Below are 19,842 nucleotides of genomic sequence, written 5' to 3'. Positions count from 1 at the left end.
ATTACAAAACTTGATGTTTGTCAAAATTCAATAGCACTATCCACTTGCCGTCCATCGTATATTTGTTAAATCCTGACATATTCAAATATTGAAAGTGTTTAAATTTGAAAATATGTTTATGAATATGAAGATTGAAAATAACTCATCAATCGTAAGATATAATCAAAGCAATAGAAAAGTTACATATACGAAATAGTTACAGCTTTGAAACGTAAATCGTGCTGGGGCGAATTGATTTCAATATAGAAATATTAATAATTAGTCATAAGATTTGACTTGTATGTTTTGAAAAAATTTATACGTTTGACGTTCATTAATACAGAACGTTATAATATGAAATGTTCAAAATTACTTTATGATTTCTTAATCGATATCTAAGCTTAAATTCTTAATTCGACCAAATACTGACGATTCCGACGAATCGATTACAGTAATGCTTTGTTAATTGGCCTGATACATTTATTTTAACTATGTACTATATAGAGACACTCCACGGTGTCATTTCTAAGAACTGGTGGGGATAGCTATAGCCAGTTAACCAGACACTACTGTAAGATTCAAAACAGAGGTCACAATCACAATAATCTTCCTCGGCGTAGGATCGAAGGCTTTGCGAGCGTGGTAAGTTGAAAATTAAAAATAAGAAAAATGAAACGAATATGTAAATACTTTGAGAAATTGAGAAATTTTTACTTTGAAGGTAATGAAAGTAGAAAATAATCCTTGTTCATCAACGTAAATTAAGTTTACATTAAACTGTGCATTTACAATTGTCACATTTAAAGTTTTAAATGCCCGCAAATGCCTTGTACGCATGGAAAAACATTTAATAGAAATTTAAGGAGAATTCTGGCTAAAATGCATTTGAAAATTATAATTTCCTGATCCCCTATCGCTCTACATGTAACAGTATTCCTTATTTCTACGATTACTGATTTCAGTACAAAATATACACTTAGGAGCGACGAAGGATAACATTGACATTAAAATTGACATAGCGTACAAATGGGACGCTATTCTCACCCTCGCCTCGCCGGAACAGATATATTCTCTTTGCGTGTACATTGTTTTCGTTAATTTCTCTCAGATCAGGCAGTAATACATCTTGTGACTGTATATATGTTTAATTTTACTTCTTCCTCAACTTCTTTCAAATATCGAGATTGAAATTGTTTAATTCGAATAACCAGTCAAAGAACCCTCATTGTCACGCGTGATTACATAAATGTTTATTTAGATACAGTACTGTCTTGTTAATTGACTGGAATTCTGCCTTATTAACTGATCATTGCTATCCCCACCATTCTTTGGAAGTTTCTTCTAAGAGCGAAATTCTAATTTTTTAATAAACGGCCAGTTAACAAGATAGTACCGTATATGATGTACATACATAATGTAAAATTACAATTCTCCGTCTATATTTTGTTTCTTCCCCTTTTGTTCCTTCCCATTCGCTCACTCATTCGAACATACTTTCATTGCACGATGATGTATGAAAAAATCGATTGAACGATGATCACGGCAAAGGATGATCCAACAAGTATTAAATTATTTGTGATATCGACCGCTAATAATACAAGTTGCTTCATATCTAAACGAGGATTTATATACGTGATTGATGACCCACTTTGACGATACATAATTACGTTTCTTCGGCGTACGAGAATCAATTTGTGCCTTACAAAGTACAAGTCGCTAAGAAAATATATAATATACGCGAGGATTCACTCTTACACAGAGATACATTCTAACCGACCATCGCTCTATACCTTATGAATGTTACGATATACGTAATTATAGTCGTTACGAATTAATTATCAATTCATCCCCATTTTCTCTCGTTATCTATCCTATTAAATTATTCTTACCAATGTGATCGTAATTTATAATTCTAGCAGTAACCCATTACCGTGATCGATATGTCGCAGTTTTTTTATTGGACGATCCAACTTTATGTCGATTGAACTGCATGCACCCCCATTACTTAATAGTAATCGACGATTGACGAGAATAGCTATTTCATTTAACCGTAAATCGTTACAAAATAGTACAAATACGAGAGGACTTCTCGCACTCGAAGAAACCGTAATCTCGTCGAACGAAAACTCAAGAGATGAAGCGTCGTCGGATGCTGTACAAACAATGTAAAAATCCGCGTCGATTTATTATTAATAGTTACTTATTCCTTATAGAACTATATGTATTCCTTAGTATAGTCACGCTCTACTATGGACTAAAGCTATTGCTCGTTTTCTTCAGTCTAACACGCATCGATAAAATTACGACGAATCTTAATCGTCTCTTGAAAATTTCTTTTTTTCCCTTCAGTGGCTCGATTTAAAAAATTTTCCAGCCCTTTTCCTCTTGCCCTTCTATTTTTTGCAAAATTAAGTTGTAATTTGAGGCGGAAGGAAGCTGGAAATTACAATAATTATCGAAGTAAATACTGTTCAAGATTTCCCAGCATTTAGACGCACAACGATTCGGTAGAAAATGCAATTCGGTTTTCTATGCGTCCTGAAATTTACCATGAAATTAATGTAGAAATTTTGGTTTAGGAATATACAGAAATCATGAACAATATTAACCAGAGAAATATGAAAAAATCTCAAGGGTGTTAAGAACCACCGAAGTAACTCTTGTATAAAAATCACTTGTTACGTGATCAAAGTAGATGAGCAATCTGAAGCATTCACGTTCTCCATAGAAAAACGTGCCGTGCTCATTGACGGACAATTGGATGCAAGACATTCTTCAACTTATATCATGATTCATTTTTTTCACTGTAATTCATATTTACGGATACGATCAAAAAGACGTTAAAACATGTCCCAGGTGATCGACATCACCCTGTATTAGGGTCGCTGTGGCAGCAACGACGAGTCGTCAACAAAAGGCACCATCTTGTTTTATTTGCTTACAAACGACGGACGCCCGTGTGAAATTCTAAAAGAATCGACAGCATAGAATTTGTTTTAAATACACTTCTTAAATGACAATACGGATGTCGGATTCATTTCCGTTGAAGTTGTACAAAAGATACGATCGCACCAATTTTTCTTGGAATTGTAATATGAATATATATCGTTTTTTCTTAGACTGGACACTTTTTTCCAAGACAAAGAAAAACAGGAAGAAGAACCAAGAAATTCATTCTCATTACGTACGGCTGGTAAAGGACTGGATGACCTATATCCGGATTTTTTCATAGGCATCTTCGAGTGTACATAGATCGTGTTTAACGTTCCTTAAGTATAAATCTGTAGCAGTATCAAAATAGTAAAAATGGTGCATATGAAGACCATGAGCACGGGTAGGACCAGAATGAATCGGACTGAGCGGCGTAAGCCGCTAGGCTCTTGTCATACAACCTGTTCACCTGACTCTATAGAGTCGAATAGGGGTCGTTCAGCTTGCGGATCGTTATTCGCCGACGATGCTGTACCTCCACCACCGTTCGAACTTTCTCTTCTAGTTTTGCTCGTACCAGAGAAGCATAAGCAACCGGACTGATTACGATTTCTCTTCAACGTCGGCTTATTTTCGCGGTCACGTTCCGCCAAACATTTTTGGTAGTAATCGTAGTCTTTTAAATACCTGTTGAGTAAAGAATTAATTAATTTTTATTTTTATTAGATTAGCAATTTCTTTTTGTCACAGATACGACTATGTATGACTAAACTTTAATAGATGCACAGGAAAAAATATATATTAATTTGATCAATATGTGTTCATAACTCATCCAGAACGATTGTAATTGAAATAAAATTGCTGTGCAACTAAAGTTCTTTTTAGTCTTAAAATTTTACGCTTCGAAGAGTTAAATAATTAATCGCTAATTTTACATTCTACATGTAAAATACGGACCATACTGGAGGCCATCGATGCTCGTTTAAATATTCCTGGTTCTCCGGATGCAGAAGGCGTACGCTTCGCGGAGACATCTTGCACAACTTGTTGTAATTAACGCACAAGTGGTTCATACACCAGTCAGCTAGTTGATCGGCATTATGCAACTGCGACATGCAAATTGGCGAGTAAGCTATCAGAAGATGTTAGATTCATTGATCATGTACAGGTCATTGAAGAAACAGCTGACCTTGCACGGTTCCAGCAGTCTCAGACAATTCTCCACGGCCTCGTTTCCCTCGTTTTGAGACAATCTCCCGAGATCTTCGATCACTCTGCTCTCGACCAAGTTCACCAGTCGTTGCAAACAAAGACGATTTGCCAATTCTAAGAGGTTCAAGCACCTGGCAGAGGAAATTGCTGGCACTTCATCCGTATAGAGATAGCAGAGCAGTTTGTGGAACGTGTACTCGCGTACACCGGGAAACACTATCTGTTCATCGAATGTTATTGTAATTTTATTGTGATAAAATATTTTTGAAAAAGTTTCAGGAGACTGATATTTACCACTTTTGCACTACTTTCGCGGAAATCTCCGGAGAACATGGCCTTCATTACATCACATCGGGCAGTGAGTATCGCTTTGTGGGCTGGAACACTTCCATCATCTAGTTCAAATATCACATCAGCGAAGAGTCCTAAAAGAAATCATTTTGTCGTCGAAAATGAGAAAAAATTATTTTAAATTAATTTTTAATATTATTAGACTGCAGATGTTTTGCTTATTATATTTCATTAATACCGTACCTTGTTCTAGACAAATGTCTTCCAAACGTTGCCTCACTACTTGCTTATACCTATTATTAAGATCATTATTAAATTGATCTCTTGTTTGTAAAGTCCCAAGCACCATCAATAATTGCGGGAGCTCCAAGAATTCCGCCGCTTGTCTAATCTCCTATATGTGAAAGAAAGAGGAATGAATCGACATCCTATATAATAGAAAAATAAGCATGAAATGAGATTTTTAGAATCCATTTTTACATTGTCAGCTGAAAAAAAAAGTCGATAATGTTTTTCATGCACCTGTGACCGATGAAATCTCAATTGTTTAATGATTCTCGTATTTAAAAATATGTATTTTCAAATCCTCTGTATAAATTATGCATAATACTTTATGAGTCATTGGAAATTACTGTATAGAAATTATATTTTCATTATTTAATGTCTTTATTAAGGCTCTTTTTTTAGAAAAGAAACATGCTAAAATGATGATAAATATGACAGTGACCTAACAAATTGACTTTAGGAATCGGTGAATCGATATTTTCCATTTAGCTAAATGTTTCTACGTTGTGCGTGCGTGTAATATGTGTTCGTGTGGATATGTGTGCTTGTGTCAGCAAACGTATTTCACATTGTACTAACCAGTAGAAGCCCGATAGGAGCTGTCTGAAAGAATAGAGCCGCGTTAGTTCCCGCATACCGAACTCGTGTTTAAACTTTAAACTTATTATTTGCATAAAGTATTCCTTCGACAAAAAAATACATTTACTCTACGGTTTAACTCCGATCCAAAATAATATAACCTACTACTAGGTATACAAATATTACATAATTACTCTATTTACATAATTTTCTGGAATTCCTAGCATCGATCTAATTTCCTAAAAAATATTAACCAGTTGCTTCGAAAGCTGTTCAGATAGGTTTACCTTTAGTACATTTGTATCATAAGAAATACACGCATAAGATTTATTTATCAATTACCATATATATTAAATTATTTTTTTAGTGCAATAATGACATCGAAAGGAAAATGGATGTATAAAAGCTATTATAGTAACTAAAAAAAGATGTTAGATGGCCCACGGGTGTACCTGCCCGCACAGGTAATTGTACCGACGCAACGTACTTGTAGATCGTGATACCGTTTATCCAAGCTGCCCATGTAAATGAATTGCAAGCACTGCTGCATCGCCTGGGGTGTAATTAGTTTAGACAGCGTCACCACGGTCGTTGGTTGCTGCATTCCATTTGTATTTTCAGTCTATAATTTAATTGAACAAAAAAAGAAAACTGGTTAGGATCTTATTATTATGTAACTCGAATAAACAAATTCTTATTAATTTATTCACTTTGGTTTTCATATTTATAGAGACTTACCAAGCATACACGGATGTTCTGGAAGGCAGGATGATTAAGTTCTCTAGTAGCTCCAGGTGGTTTCTTTTGGTTGTCCACCGTGGGCAGTACTTGGAAGCTTGAACGTCGCTTCAGTTGTTCCCAAACTCTACAATATGATTTTCATAATTTGGTTAATTGTATATAATGTCATTGCAATACCACGTAAGAGGCTTGGAAATTTATAAAATTTAGGAAATTATTCAAGATAAGTTATCAACTATCGAGTATCACTATGCGATATTATATGATAGATATTAATAATCCCTTTCTAAATCAATAATATATGGAATAATACTTGCTATGCTTTTGAAAGTTATTATTAAAATACAAATATAAAGCTAACAATTTGTTTTTAAATATTAGAATGAATAATAGACAATGAAAAATTTTTAGACAATAATGTATATTATAATTTGAACAGATTTGTTCAATGAACTCACTTTGCAGGTTTTGATTGATCGATACGAATGAGACATTCGGTGTCATCGTTGAAGTCACCCACTGTTGCTTCGCCGAATGTACTCACCTTAATACAATTTTTTTAGAAATGTTTGTAAGTAAAATATAAACAATAATTTAAAAAATAAAAGAATAATAAGAAACAGAGAATACCATGCTAGATTCGCTAGAGCTTCGAGGTGTTTGTTCTTGAACGAGTTCCATAGAGAAAAGTCGATGGAACGCGGGCGATGCTGCGGCTAAAAGACATCTGTGAGCGGAAAACGTGCAGTTTCCGGCTATCAAAGTCACGTCAGTGTGAACTGGTTTTGTCCACAACGTTTTCATGTTTTCTTCATAAGTGCTTGCCGCCAAACACACTTCCGGTGGTACAGGTTTTGGTGGACAAAACGGAGCCTGAAATATAATATGCTCTATTAATTTAAATAAATTAAATTATCCTCTGTTAAATTAATCTTTTTCCAAACTGGTTTTTTAATAAACATGTGAATTTTCTAGGAAAGCTTACCTGAAGAAGAGGCCTTTGCACTCTCTTCAAGTTCGTCATCCAAAATCGTTGTTGGCGACGCGCGATTAAGGCAGCGCGTATCGAATTCTCGAAGACTTCGTTAACACCGTAATATGTAAAGACGCTAGTCTCATAATAGCAAACACCAAGCTCACGTGCAACAGCTCGAGCTTGATCAGGCATTACCAGATCGCTCTTCCTTGTGGCTCTGAAAATCAATTTATCAAAATATTAAATTAGTATATTAAATACTTTAATACATTGTAAAATTATAATAGATTTATAAATTTATAATGATATGCAAGTACTAATAGTAATATTCAAATAGCTTAATTTTTATACAATATTATACAAATTAATACAACCTGAAGCTAAAAGGGTGTTACTCATAAAGTTATCTTTATATGATAGGATTCTGCAAAACGATCGTAAAGAAGATACTGAAAGTCACGATGAACTTTGAAAATCCCTTGGGAATCTCCAATATGTCAAGGCTCGGAATCCTGTTCTATATCGCGTGGCACATCGAAATAAAATATTCTCCGCTATACCGTCAAACAATATAGGTGCAAAAATTCAGTATAAATGCGGTATTTCATCGATTAAATATCCTAACGTGAGTAACTTCTCCACCTGCGAATTTACGATTCTGTTAAAACTGGTATACATATTCATATATAGCTACTATTCTACTTAGGTCACAGAAAGATGTCAATCCTATATTAGCTTAACCGTATAAACCAGTGTTTCTCAACTTACAGTTTCTCTTCGTGTTTACATATAAAAAGGCATTTTTAATAAAATAAAAAATACACTAAAAGTATATTTTCCAGAATATTGTTCCAAAGTGACTGAAGCCTCTCAGAAGCCTTTTATCAGGAATCTATTGACTCTACGATCCGTCATGCTTATGCTAGTGGCTAAAATTTTTTACTCATTTTCTCAAGTTCCTAATAATGTGATTAATTCAAAATTAATACTATAGATATCAATAGTAATTTTCTTCAGTTACTGTTGACAAGAACATCGTAGAAATTTCCTACTATAAGATATTCCAAGTTTTCTTTTAAATTTCTCAACTTTATGGAACCTATAGTGATTCCAAACTTTTGGTCAGTAATATAATATTAGCATACCAAGAGATGGTTACTCAAGATCTCAAAATGTGCCTTTTTGTACCCGTCGGTAATCTGCCTATCAATAAACCATGCAGGATCCCTCAAGGACCTCTCTTACTCAAGAACGTCGATCGTTGCATTTTACTATGCTAAGAATTGAACAGAACTCGTTGACTGCGGTGGACTGCGTCGATAATATCCTCGAGATGGCGAAGAAAGGATAGTTTCTATTTGATAAGAGGCGCAAAGGAGTCGTCCGATCGGTGAAGAGTCTACGAGGCATTCGCGGAATCAATACTTTGACATACTTCGTCGAAGAGGCTGTTGTTGAGGAAGCATCAATGCATTTAAACGAGCTCCAATATAGGGTGAAGAAGTCGATTCAGGAAAGGGTGTGTTGCTTCTAAATGTGGAAAAGAGGAGACTGACTATATGTAGTTGAAGGAACAATATCGTACCTCACGAACGGACTGCGGTCACGGAAATAACTCAGATAAGTCTCATCTCGGTACATGTAACGTAGATCGTTCTTGCAGCCCACTAACAGTACCGGAGTCTGTGGGCAGAATCGTCGTATTTCCGGGTACCACATCGCCTTGCAGTTCCGTAGAGATACGGGATTTGTTATAGAGAAACATAGTAGCACAACGTCCGATCTAATTTTAAACATACGTAGATATTAATTGTTTGATCTTTGACAAGTTAAATATCGTGTATTCTTATATTAAAATTATGAAGTTACAGGAGATTTATGATTGATCAGTACTGGCTTCTAAGTGGTTCGCGTAGAAATAATAAAAAGGAGAGAAGAATAATTGCAGCGTTTAAATGATAGACCACGCATAAAAAATTGATATCAAAATATATAAAATTATTTTCTTAGAGGAATAAGAGGTAAATTCTATATTAAATATAACGGCAAATGGGATAAGTGTTAAAATAATTTATATTAGTTTTTAGAACTATCGTAAGATAAAACTAAAATTGTAAGTGCCAACTTTACTACGATCGAAGCAGATACAAGAATATTCTGTTCGTGTGTTAAATGGTACGCTAAACACAGTGGAAATTTATGAGAAGATTTATTTGACGATTATCTTACCTGCCGTACGCGAAACGTCGATCTTTCTCGTGGTCGCCAAACGTGTCCCAAAGTCGCAGGGAAACATTCACGTTATCGACTACTTCCCAGGAACGTTCTAGGACCTAGAAAATGGACGCAAGTTGGAGTCTTTTATCTTAGTTATATTTTTACATTTAACGACTGATCTACAATGTGCAAGAAACAAAATATGAGACTTCGAGATAAATTCGTCGAACAATCCATTGAGCATCGACCAAAGACGCAATAACGTTCCTCAAAAGCGATCAAACGAAACGTGGCCAAACTAGAAATCTACGCAGAGATCACGATGAAAGTGAAAATACAGTACAGGTATTTGAACGCCTCTTAAATGACCCGAGGGTAAGCACCGATGCAAACATTTGCTCCCAACTTAAGAATTTTCAACTTCGACATTTACTGCTCGTTAAACGCTACATCGCGTGCGAAGCGTTTTGCGTTGTCTTTGCAAAATTAAAACAATGATTATTACAAACGATTTGAAGGCCACGATTCAAAAATTCTACCAAACCCAATCTATATGGAAGATAAAAATTACAACCAACGAACGATATCGCATCTAATCTCTACTAAAGTTAGACACTACGACCTAGCGAATAACATCGAACGCTACTCCATGAACTCACGTCCTTGTAGATTCTATACTGGTCGATGGCCCAGACGGTGGGCACGTGAGTCGTCAAGAGTTGCGACAGCGACACGTGTTTGTTGCAGGCTCTCGCACAGATCAGCCTGGTCTTTCCAACTGCCGTATCGCCGACGACCACGCACTTGACCAGTTCCTGATGCGGCTGCTCATTGTCCATCACCGACAATCTCCCCTGTTCATCCAATATGCTCTCCTCTCACGTGCCAGGTCGTCCGAAATCGCGATTTCCTCCGTTGCTACCGTTTCGTCAGTCGAATGGCACAATGTCCACATCCGATCTTCACCGTGAAAGATGACGCCGCGTTGGTCCTGGCGGTCTGTTCCTCTTAACGATGCTGAAACTGAAATCGTAAAGGAAAATCGTAACCAATCGTATAGTCAATGGATCCACGCACGCGATGTCCTTGGAAGAATTCTAGAAATGATCTAATCGTTGCTTGGAAATTGTAAGGAAAAAAGTGGTGCAGGCATGAGGGGAAAGGTGCGAGGTTTCACATGAGAATAAACTTGGTACCGGTTACGTCGCGTGACAGACTGAATTCTACTTGTAATGCATCGCGAACTTTCAGTGCGTTTGATCTTTCATTCGACGCGGGTTCTCTGTGATCAGGTTCTTCTTTTAGTCAGTTAAAAATTCTACCATAGCTTCTAAGAAAAAGATGTTCCTTCGACGAAACACAAGCTAAGGATCTGTAATACTCGAACGACGAAGCTCAACATTTTGAACAGTTCGATACACGATATGTTTCTTGATCGAAAGTTAAAAAGATGCTGATAACGATGCAGACAACGGTGCAGACACGATGTCGATCGGTCACGTAGGCGTAGGTATTTTAAGCTTACGTGCAATGTTCAGACGTCCAGGCACCGTAAATATACATGTATACGCAGAATGCCTATTGATTTGACCCCGTAAGCGGCTTCTCTATATTTAGTATCGAACGTTCGTAACTTCAACCTCAACCCCGCCTATCACCTTAACCCTGAACCAAGCCATGGACACTAACTAGGAGTTCTCACGTTCATACGAACTTGAACAACAGGATGACACTGTCGTTGATCGTGTCAACCGCTTTTAAACGAACTTCGAACCTTCGTTTTATCTGGTTTGCACCGAATTTCGCCGAAACTTACCAGAGTATCGGAGCACCAAAGTCAGATATTTTCTAAGCAATGCGTGACGTTCATTTCGGGTAAGTGGATATCAATTTGAACGTCGAAATCGTTAGATTTGTTAATTCACGAGATCGTTGAGTCAATCGAGAGTTGGTTTCCTTCGTTACGTTTCAGAAGGTGTTCTTTCTGATATGTTGAATCAAGGATTTCCTTCTTTCATGCTATCAATCATTCTTTCGAAATAAACGCTTTTTATACATACATTCGGTCGAATAGAAAATCAGATTGAAATCAGACATAAAAAGTGCATTAAAAAAGTAGAGAGATTGCGTTTACCAGTGAAACAATACTATCGAAGGTAAATGAGAGTCTGACAGGTGAGACAATCGCATGACGCGAGGAACAACTTTATCCCATCCCTGACTAGACTATAAAACCGTATTTCAAGCGGACACGTCGATAACCGGTGCTAGGTGACAGCGTCTATACGTGTATGCAGAACAATCAGAATGAGTCACAACGTGAAAGTCGAAACTGTGGCCCGCTCGATACATTGGCCCGTGCCGAGCGCCTCTTCCTTTCGTGATCCGACTCTGTGAATGAATTTACTCCGACAGTAAGAATCTCATTTTACCCATCAAACGTTGCCGAGGAATCGATTGCTCGGAAGATGAAATATCTCTCACGTTCACACAGATGTAGGAAAATTCGCTACATAATTTGCAAATTCATTTAAAATCCATTTTTAACCTTTAGTTAGGATATTAATATCGGTATAATCTCGTTTCGATACAGAGTTAAAACGATCTTTTTTAAACAAATGCTGAACCTTTAAATTAATTTCCTTTTGCTCGTATCTCTACCTATTCTAATCGTTGAAGCGAACAACGTACATACGACGAGCTTCTCAGAAACCAAATCAATCAACTTTATTTCTTCTAAGTTTCTAATTTCTTAATGATTTCTCGAAAAACTCAACATTGTCCTATTAATTAAGTTAAGATAATGAAACGCAAATTATATTGTGTAAGGGATTAAATGTTAATACCAAGGGGTTTGAACGTTTCGAGGGAGCAGTTTGGCGGACTATTTCTCCGACAAGAAGCAATTTTGCTCGGCCATCGCACGCTAGCCAAGCCTTTGCAGTCAAGGAACTTCCCAAGAAATTTCTTTCACCGCGGGAGAGGAAAGAAAGAAAAAGAAAAGGAGATGAAGTTTGGAAGGGTGGGACGATCGATAATCGCGGAACGTTCGCGAATCGCATGGCTACTTATACATCGACAATTAAACGTCGTTTCCTCTGTTGCAGCTCGTGAATTGTCGTCGACTTTTTACAAGGTCTTATCGATCTGCGATGCTTGACGTGGCACACGAAGATTTCCACTGTTTGCGGTGAATTACCGAGCGACCGGAAACGATCAACGATTCTTAGGGCGAAGAGGATACTCGATGCCGCTGCACTTGAACTTATCGCGCGATCGTTAACGCGACCTAGAAATAGGTGCATTGATTTTCACGTCGACTTATCCAGACATTCTAATTATTAATATACTGCAAATATCCACGCATCCACGCGAAATTAGAACGTGCAAGGATGTACAGAATATGCAAATATTGATTGGATCGTTATAGCATTCTTCGTTATAGCACATCAGTGAAATGTGTCGTCTCGTAAGATCACCATTATAAATGAAAGTACATATTTAAAAAATCATCGCTTTTAACGTATATTTATTGAACTTTTCAAAGGAAATAATATGAATTTTGTCAAGCTTTCAATTGATCGAACGTATTAGGTCATCCCATAAGTTCGTGCCGACTTTTGTGTATACATTTCATGTGTCGATTTATAAACATACGGCGATAAGGGACCAATGCACTTGAAAAATGGCAAGAAGTTGTACAACGAGAGGTGGATTACATTTTTTCATGAAACTGAAAGGTATGTAAACAATCTTAACGTATATAACCGCTCGAAAAACGGAACGAATTTATGGGATGACCTAATAGATCTCCTGATAATAAATTACACGATAACGTCGATAAATATTTTCGTCGAGAATTACTTGAATTTTTGTGTAACTTAGTTTGCATCGAAACGTGCGTTTTACGATTCCCCGAAGTACTAACTTCCTATTACTTTCAGTCTTCTATATTACTGATTAAAATTTGTTTACGAGTGTCATTAGTTCGCGAACGTTACTATTCTACTCGTTTTCGTTTCATCTCAACAGGGTGAACGTTAATTTCGACGGTTCATTCACGACGAAGAACACTTCGGGTATTACGCGACGGCTTTGAATGAAACTTCGCAACTAGGTCGAGGCTCGGAAGGTATCAGAAAATGATTTCGTCCGAAAAGCATTTAAACTCTCGAATACCCTCGATACTTGGAGAAACTGACAATTCCCTTTCCAAACAGGTAGAGTAAATTCGAGTAAATTGAAGATAAGGTTGTGTAGCCGTCATTATCTCATAAAACGAAAGAAAAATTCGTGACAAATCTTTCAACACGTCTTTCATCCTTCCTCGATAAAAAATGAACCTAAAACTTAATTTATTATGAATTACAATTCTAGAGAATTGATATCTCTTTGTCTTCTTTACTCTCATTTTTCTTTTAAAAATATAAATTTTATTTGATTAATTAAACTTAAGTAAACCTATTAATTCGTTTAAGTAACGAAAACTTAGCATATTTAGATCTAACTAATCGGTATTTAAATAGGTTCGTTAAAAAATTGATGTATATCTTTATATCCGTCTGATTGATTTGTAGCCTACAAATTTATTTATAGTCTATCTTCAACTTCCTCTTAAGAAGTTCAATTCCCATTCAGTATTCATCTACAGAAACGTCTATTTCTTCAAACTAGACTCTACAAATTTTTCTTTCGTGAGTATCGTATTGACTTTAACCCACGATTAAAATAATTATGCTAATTTTCGTCTTATTCGAGCGATTTTATCGAGACCCGGTCGATGAAATGCCTAAACGTAAACGCCAAGGTGACATGGACACGTATTGCGTGTGGAAGATCCGTTGACGCATTGCAGAAGAACAAAATTATCGGGAGAGGTCAGCAAAACAACCGAGAAAAAGGTAGAACAGTGCATAAAAAAGGAATGTTAAAGAAATGAAAAAGAAAGAAAAAAATGGTGGCGTATTTGAACCGACGGAGAACATCATTCGTCCCTGCTCGGCCGGTAAATCAATTTCGTCGAAGGACGATCTAAGAGTGCGAGAATTGCGGCGGGGTCAACGAGCCACGCAGCGGCCACATTAATTAAGTAAACGCTGCTCCTATTGCCGACCTTTTTCAGCGGCTAATCGCTTTCGACGCTCGTGCGATTATGTTCACTATGAATACTCAGAAACTTATTTCTGACGCCGTTTGTTTTTTATATTCCATAAATTGAATGATAGATGGTTAATAATTCAGAGCTTTTATGTCATCGGTTTTCCTAAAACTTCCTAAAAACGTAAAAACGTGAATTTGCATAAGTACCTGTAGTCTAGTAGTATTGAATGTCTATATTAAATACTATTTAGAAAATACGATTGCTCTAATTTTTTGCTAAACATTCTTAATCTTTCTAAAGAACGATGTTTATCAATTCCTACTTCTCCGTTTTCCTTTCTGTTGCCGCTATTCCCCATACTTCTGCAGGCTTCAAAGATATACAACGTAATAAATATTATTTAATTCCTATATCTCGATATTCGAAATATTTTTCAGCTCCTCTCCGACAGTTTTATATCAACAGGAAATTGAATTGTATGCATACATTCGTGCGTGCATAGCATACGTGCATAGCAAATGTAAACTGAAATAAGCATATGTAAATAAATCTTACGTCCAAACATATTTATTCGTCTATTAATAGAATATAATCAATCACGAAATGTCAAAGAATAACAGAAATCTTACGCTCACATAAGATTAAAAAAAAAAGAATCATGGAAGAAAGTTAATTGTTGAATTTAAAAAAAATTAATCAAAAGAGGTTAAAGTGGCAATAGTTTAACACAGATACTATTTTTCTACATCAATCATTTTACTCTAATTGAAAGTATTGTTAAAATTTCACATTTCTTTCGGCATGGAACGTGTTAACCGGAAGTCGCTAACTATAAGTAATCCCATCAGCTGTTGACGAACAGTGTGGGGCCTGTGTTACAATTTACTTTCAGAGTATCGTCACTCTTGCAATTTTTATATATTAAAAGATGAAATTAGATAATCATATAGAGAGTATATAACAAGGAAAAATTCATATGTGATCACTTGGTGCAGTATTACGCCAGGGACACGAGCTGCACGGTTGCACGCAGTGTGGTCTCTTACATAAGTTAGAACAGAGGTTAGAAAGAGAAGCATAGAGAATACGTTCGACCGATATGAATAGTTGACACGATGTTTTCACTTGACATCAGTTTTCATCAGAAAATGAAGCTCTGTCTGCGTAAGTGATCCTTTCAAAATTTTCATAAACGATCAAATAGATAAGATTAACTATTAACGATCAATGGTGCGTTCATTAAACCAAGGAGGATTGAACGATTAAACATCATCGCGATACACAAACTTAAAATTGTATCACTTACCAAGTTAGAAGATAGTTGATTTATTTGACAAACGATTCTCAAATCTGGCAGTGTTCTTTTTTATCTCTAGGTCTTCGGAGGTACACTCACTACGAATTCAACATGAAGAAATCGAGAACAATGTTTTGTCAACGATCACCAATCCAATTAATATGAAGATTAACGCTGGTTCCCTTAAACACGTTGAAACGCGAAAACACGCGATAATATTGAAGCGCGAGGAAAGTTAACAGGCTGAACCATCTACGTCCGCAACGTATACATATACTGACAGCTACGTAGACGAAACGAGTCTCATAAATGCACGAAATCACGTCTACTCACACGCACTGTGATACTCAGATCGGATAGTGTCTTCGTTGACAGAAGACGAGTCCATAAACTCGCGTTTCACAAACGTACAGCGAGATTCTGCGAGACGAAATGAAACAACTAGCTGAACGAAATGACAAAAGTGAGGTTACGTAGGTCCAGACTCGATGACACGAGTTATCGAGACGCAGTCTGATAGTCGATGACTTTTACAACAGATTTCTCTCCTTTCTTTCTGTTCCTACCGTCTCTCGGATCGTGACAATGGACTAGAAGCTGCAGCGGCACGCTGCACACCCAGGACGCACCACGCAAGTTCCAGCTGACGTCCTGGCGAATCGAAGAAGTGGGGAGGGAACGGAGCAGTCAAGTGTGGTGGACAGCCCTCACGGACTTAGATCGGCCCTCGTGGCTCAAAGGTTCGTTACGCTTATAACTTCTCTCGATATTGCCAATTCACCCGATAGTAACAGTTTGTGACAACAACAATTCTTTTTTATATTTGGTATCTTGAAACTTTGTCGGACATCTTTCAATTTTTTAGGAGAAGCATAAGTGGGAAAGCAGAATTAAAGATTAGTTGGTTATGTTTTGCAACTCTTTGGTTATCATTGGTACCTGTACGTGATAGAAGTCAATGCTTATAGAAGGTTAAAGGTAATCACTCGCTAGATATTAATAATACACCTATGAATACCTGTAGGTACTCCAACAATTCTTTTTTTCCTAACAAACAAATATATTCCTATATTACTGATTTTATTTTTGGTATATGCAGAATGTAAAATGTGAAATATTAAAACAAAAGATATTGTGAATTCATACACAGTGATTACTACCGCATTGAGCACCTCTCGTCTCCAAACACGTCGGATCAAAAGGTTACTTGAAAAATTAAGAAAATGAATGAACTTAAATTACTCAAAGTAAATGAAAGAAACGTGCAATTTTTATTCCGACAAAGTAATAACGAACGAAATGGAAAAACTATACACAACTGTTCAATGACAGTTTCTTCTATGGATCGAAAGCGCGGTCGCGAAACTAGACCGTGTTAAGCCGCTTAGAAATGCGGCCCGTCATCCCGACAATGCACGTGTACTCGTTCAGAGGTACGCAAGCAGCTCGATTGTCGACGGCGAACTCGTTGTGCCTCCAAGCTTCGAACGCCGCGAATCAGCAGGAGGAAGAGGGAATCACCAACGCTACAGGAAGGGAGAATCACCGAGACAGAAAAGGAGGAGAATGTAAGCTTTGGCAAGAGTTGGAACAAGAGAAAACGATCAGCAGTCGGCCAACCGCGTGAGACTGAATGAACTCGTCTCTGACCCCGACTTGTCCTGCCTCGTTCCCGAGCGATGACAACCCCAGTCTACCACCTCCTCGCCTCTTCCTCCATTTCGCAATGCCTGTTTTATCGCGAGAGATTTTTCATGTTTGTCGATGATTATGGTCAGAGCTTAATTATTGTAGCTATTAAAAAAGTTTGAATTCAATAGTGATTTAAAATGTAATATTTGGAATTTGCTTTGATCCATTTTATCCAATTTGGAATCCAACATTGCTTTTAGAATACTTAGAATACACAGAATTTTCTGATCATTTTATTCCTCTTTTTAAATTGCAAGTATTTTTGCATTCTAAGTGATCTAGTCTTTCTTCAAAGAAATTATTCTCAAATAATTTAGTTTCACAACATGACGTTCTGCACGACTATTGTTTTGTTACAAATTAATCGCATCGCCCAATATTTCTTTCGTCTTTCTTTTTACCAGCCTAATTGTATCAAGTACAAAGAACAGCCAGAATTATCTTTTCCATTTCTTAGGAAAATCATATCATAGAATCTAGAGCTTTTATATCAATGAGTCAGTAGTTTTGATGCGGTTTAGGGAGATGGAGGAGCGTTTGTCTTTGATCATCGAAATCGCAGGACTTCGATAAAGGGATATCGCAAAAGGGATATAGCCAGTGGATTACGCAAAACAGAAGTCGAGACAGGGAAATAAAGCGCGTCGGGACGGCGACACCTCGTCCACGCGCATGCCAGCCTCGCTCGTGACGTCAGAAAGCGAAAAATCAATCCACCCTGTACAGTGCGGCAGGACAGGGACGTTGTATATCTGGCCGCCATGGTCACCGTCATTGAATTAGCCGAATTAATTGTAGTTCGCCTAATCGATCGCCCTTGGGCTAATTTGCAATTTTAGAATTCTGTCGATCGTTGATATCTTGGAATGTGACGAATGTTTTCCTTTCTTGAAATGAGTTTTTAGGGAGGAAGAGGTAGACGTGTAGATAGCTATAGATTCAGAGATGGAGGTAGAGGATATTAATATACGAAATGTGGCTGGGATTGCTTAAACTGAAAAATGGAAAGAAAGAAGCGGGAGACCTAGTTGTTACGCGGCTCGACTTGGCAAGAAGTCCCACAAGGAAGTTGTATAAAAGATTGGAGTAGTATTCTAGTTTGAGTTTGTAAACTCATTTATGAAAGTACTGAGATGAAATTGGAATTTAGAAAGAGTTTAGGAGAAGTATGAATACATAATATACTCAATAATGAATGAAGATGACTATGATTGAATGTACATAAATGTAGAATATTGTAATATCAAAGTTACTATAGATATTTAAAATTTCAATATTAGGATTCAACATACTACATTTTCAAGATTACGATGTTCCAACTACTTTGAAATATCTGCACATTTTTCTACGATACTATGAAATTGAAATTAATCAATAATTTCGTCTTGTTCAAATAATTTCTATTAATTTTAAGAATAAACAGATCCAGATTAAAAAGACAATAAGATGCTATAGGTAGAGCTTGCACGTCGTGAAACGTTTCGTTACGCAATCCATTCAAACAGCACCATTTAATCGATTAATTAATTATCCGTTCCACCTCGTTAAGACCACACATGCTGGTGTAATTGAAATAATGCTTATGTAATGCAAGACGTTACTTCGGAAGATAGGGACGCCGATCGTTTTTCCATAATGCACAAATGAATCCTAGATTGCGCGATATACAAGCTAACAAACGCTGGAAAACGTATTTCAACGAGTTTTATTAACTGTAGAATACTTTATTCTGATCCAATCGCGATGCACCTTCCCACAATAATCGAATCGACATGCTGACGTCGGACATCTCAACGACCAATGACTCAGAGGTAACGCGTTTTATATCTTTTTGTTCCATTTTAGGATATTCTAAAAAATATAATTCAGTGATTCTATGGGTAAGCAAATATATAAATTCACAAATGTGACGACTGTCTAATCGGACCTAAAAAAATCAAAGGTAGATTTTCAGCGTAAAGTTCTTTGAAAATTTTCAATAATAGTTCTTAGAGAGCTTTGAAAGCTAAAATATATACATATATATATATATACGACATCTTTGTGTATTTTCAAAAAGACATTTTTTTATGTTTTTTAATTTCTCTGTGCCTTATAGATTTCCTATCCTTTCGATATTCTAAATTACTCACCTGTTATCCGCGTTTCCGACTAGTTCCCACTGTCGATCTCAGAAAAGCAAACTGTTTTATGCGTTCCTGGCAAATGAAGCTGCACCTTCACATGATAATTAATAAGGACTGTTTTTCTTTCGCGCCGTAGATAGTACGTTCGAGACCTAACGCGATCGTGTCTCAGCTACGAGCAAACAATCCGTAAGATTGCAACCGAAAGGGATTTCTGCATTGCTGTTGTCCCGTGCCTCGGCTTGGACCACCATTAGCTCATCAAGTCCGTTAAATGGACACGAAAGAAGGCAGAGACGCCGAACGAGGCGGACTTAAGTGTCTGGAGCTGTTCGTGCAATTGTTAAGTAACAATTTAAACCGTGTATAGACTGATGAGCGCAACGACTTGGTGCACGCTGCAACGCATTAATAT

The 19,842-nt window shown here is 36.8% G+C and overlaps 1 protein-coding gene and 3 long non-coding RNA genes across 9 annotated transcripts; 3 read left to right on the top strand and 1 right to left on the bottom strand.

The window, feature by feature from the left end:
- Positions 1-854: 854 nt before the first annotated feature.
- LOC126924238 (rho-related BTB domain-containing protein 1) lies at positions 855-19,716 on the bottom strand. Of its 6 annotated transcripts, XR_007713456.1 has the most exons (16): positions 15,619-16,723; positions 9,871-10,234; positions 9,224-9,327; positions 8,580-8,777; positions 7,004-7,211; positions 6,649-6,891; positions 6,477-6,562; positions 6,016-6,142; positions 5,765-5,899; positions 5,278-5,301; positions 4,657-4,807; positions 4,417-4,547; positions 4,100-4,342; positions 3,868-4,016; positions 3,168-3,597; positions 855-2,946 (listed from the first exon to the last, which is right to left on the bottom strand). XR_007713456.1 is itself a non-coding variant. In XM_050738503.1 (15 exons), the coding sequence occupies exons 2-15, from the start codon at positions 10,048-10,050 to the stop codon at positions 3,363-3,365; spliced, it is 2,214 nt and encodes a 737-aa protein (XP_050594460.1). In that variant the 5' UTR covers positions 10,051-10,234; positions 19,434-19,716; the 3' UTR covers positions 855-3,362. The 6 variants fall into 6 exon arrangements, 5 of the variants coding, with proteins under 5 accessions (XP_050594460.1, XP_050594462.1, XP_050594459.1 ...); XM_050738503.1 differs by lacking the exon at positions 15,619-16,723 and adding an exon at positions 19,434-19,716 and having other exon boundaries at positions 855-3,597; XM_050738505.1 differs by lacking the exon at positions 15,619-16,723 and adding an exon at positions 16,929-17,419 and having other exon boundaries at positions 855-3,597.
- Positions 5,149-5,891, top strand: LOC126924256 (uncharacterized). The gene is made up of 2 exons (XR_007713466.1): positions 5,149-5,448; positions 5,645-5,891. It is a non-coding gene; the product is annotated as an uncharacterized LOC126924256 (long non-coding RNA).
- Positions 8,773-9,797, top strand: LOC126924258 (uncharacterized). Its single transcript, XR_007713468.1, has 2 exons — positions 8,773-9,015; positions 9,075-9,797. It is a non-coding gene; the product is annotated as an uncharacterized LOC126924258 (long non-coding RNA).
- Positions 13,112-14,087, top strand: LOC126924257 (uncharacterized). Its single transcript, XR_007713467.1, has 2 exons — positions 13,112-13,431; positions 13,970-14,087. It is a non-coding gene; the product is annotated as an uncharacterized LOC126924257 (long non-coding RNA).
- Positions 19,717-19,842: the final 126 nt, after the last annotated feature.

This window comes from Bombus affinis, chromosome 14 (genome assembly GCF_024516045.1).
Source record: "Bombus affinis isolate iyBomAffi1 chromosome 14, iyBomAffi1.2, whole genome shotgun sequence".
Taxonomy (NCBI): domain Eukaryota; kingdom Metazoa; phylum Arthropoda; class Insecta; order Hymenoptera; family Apidae; genus Bombus; species Bombus affinis.
The sequence above is the reverse complement of the archived record's forward strand: the minus strand, read 5'-3'. Positions and strand labels throughout refer to the sequence as shown.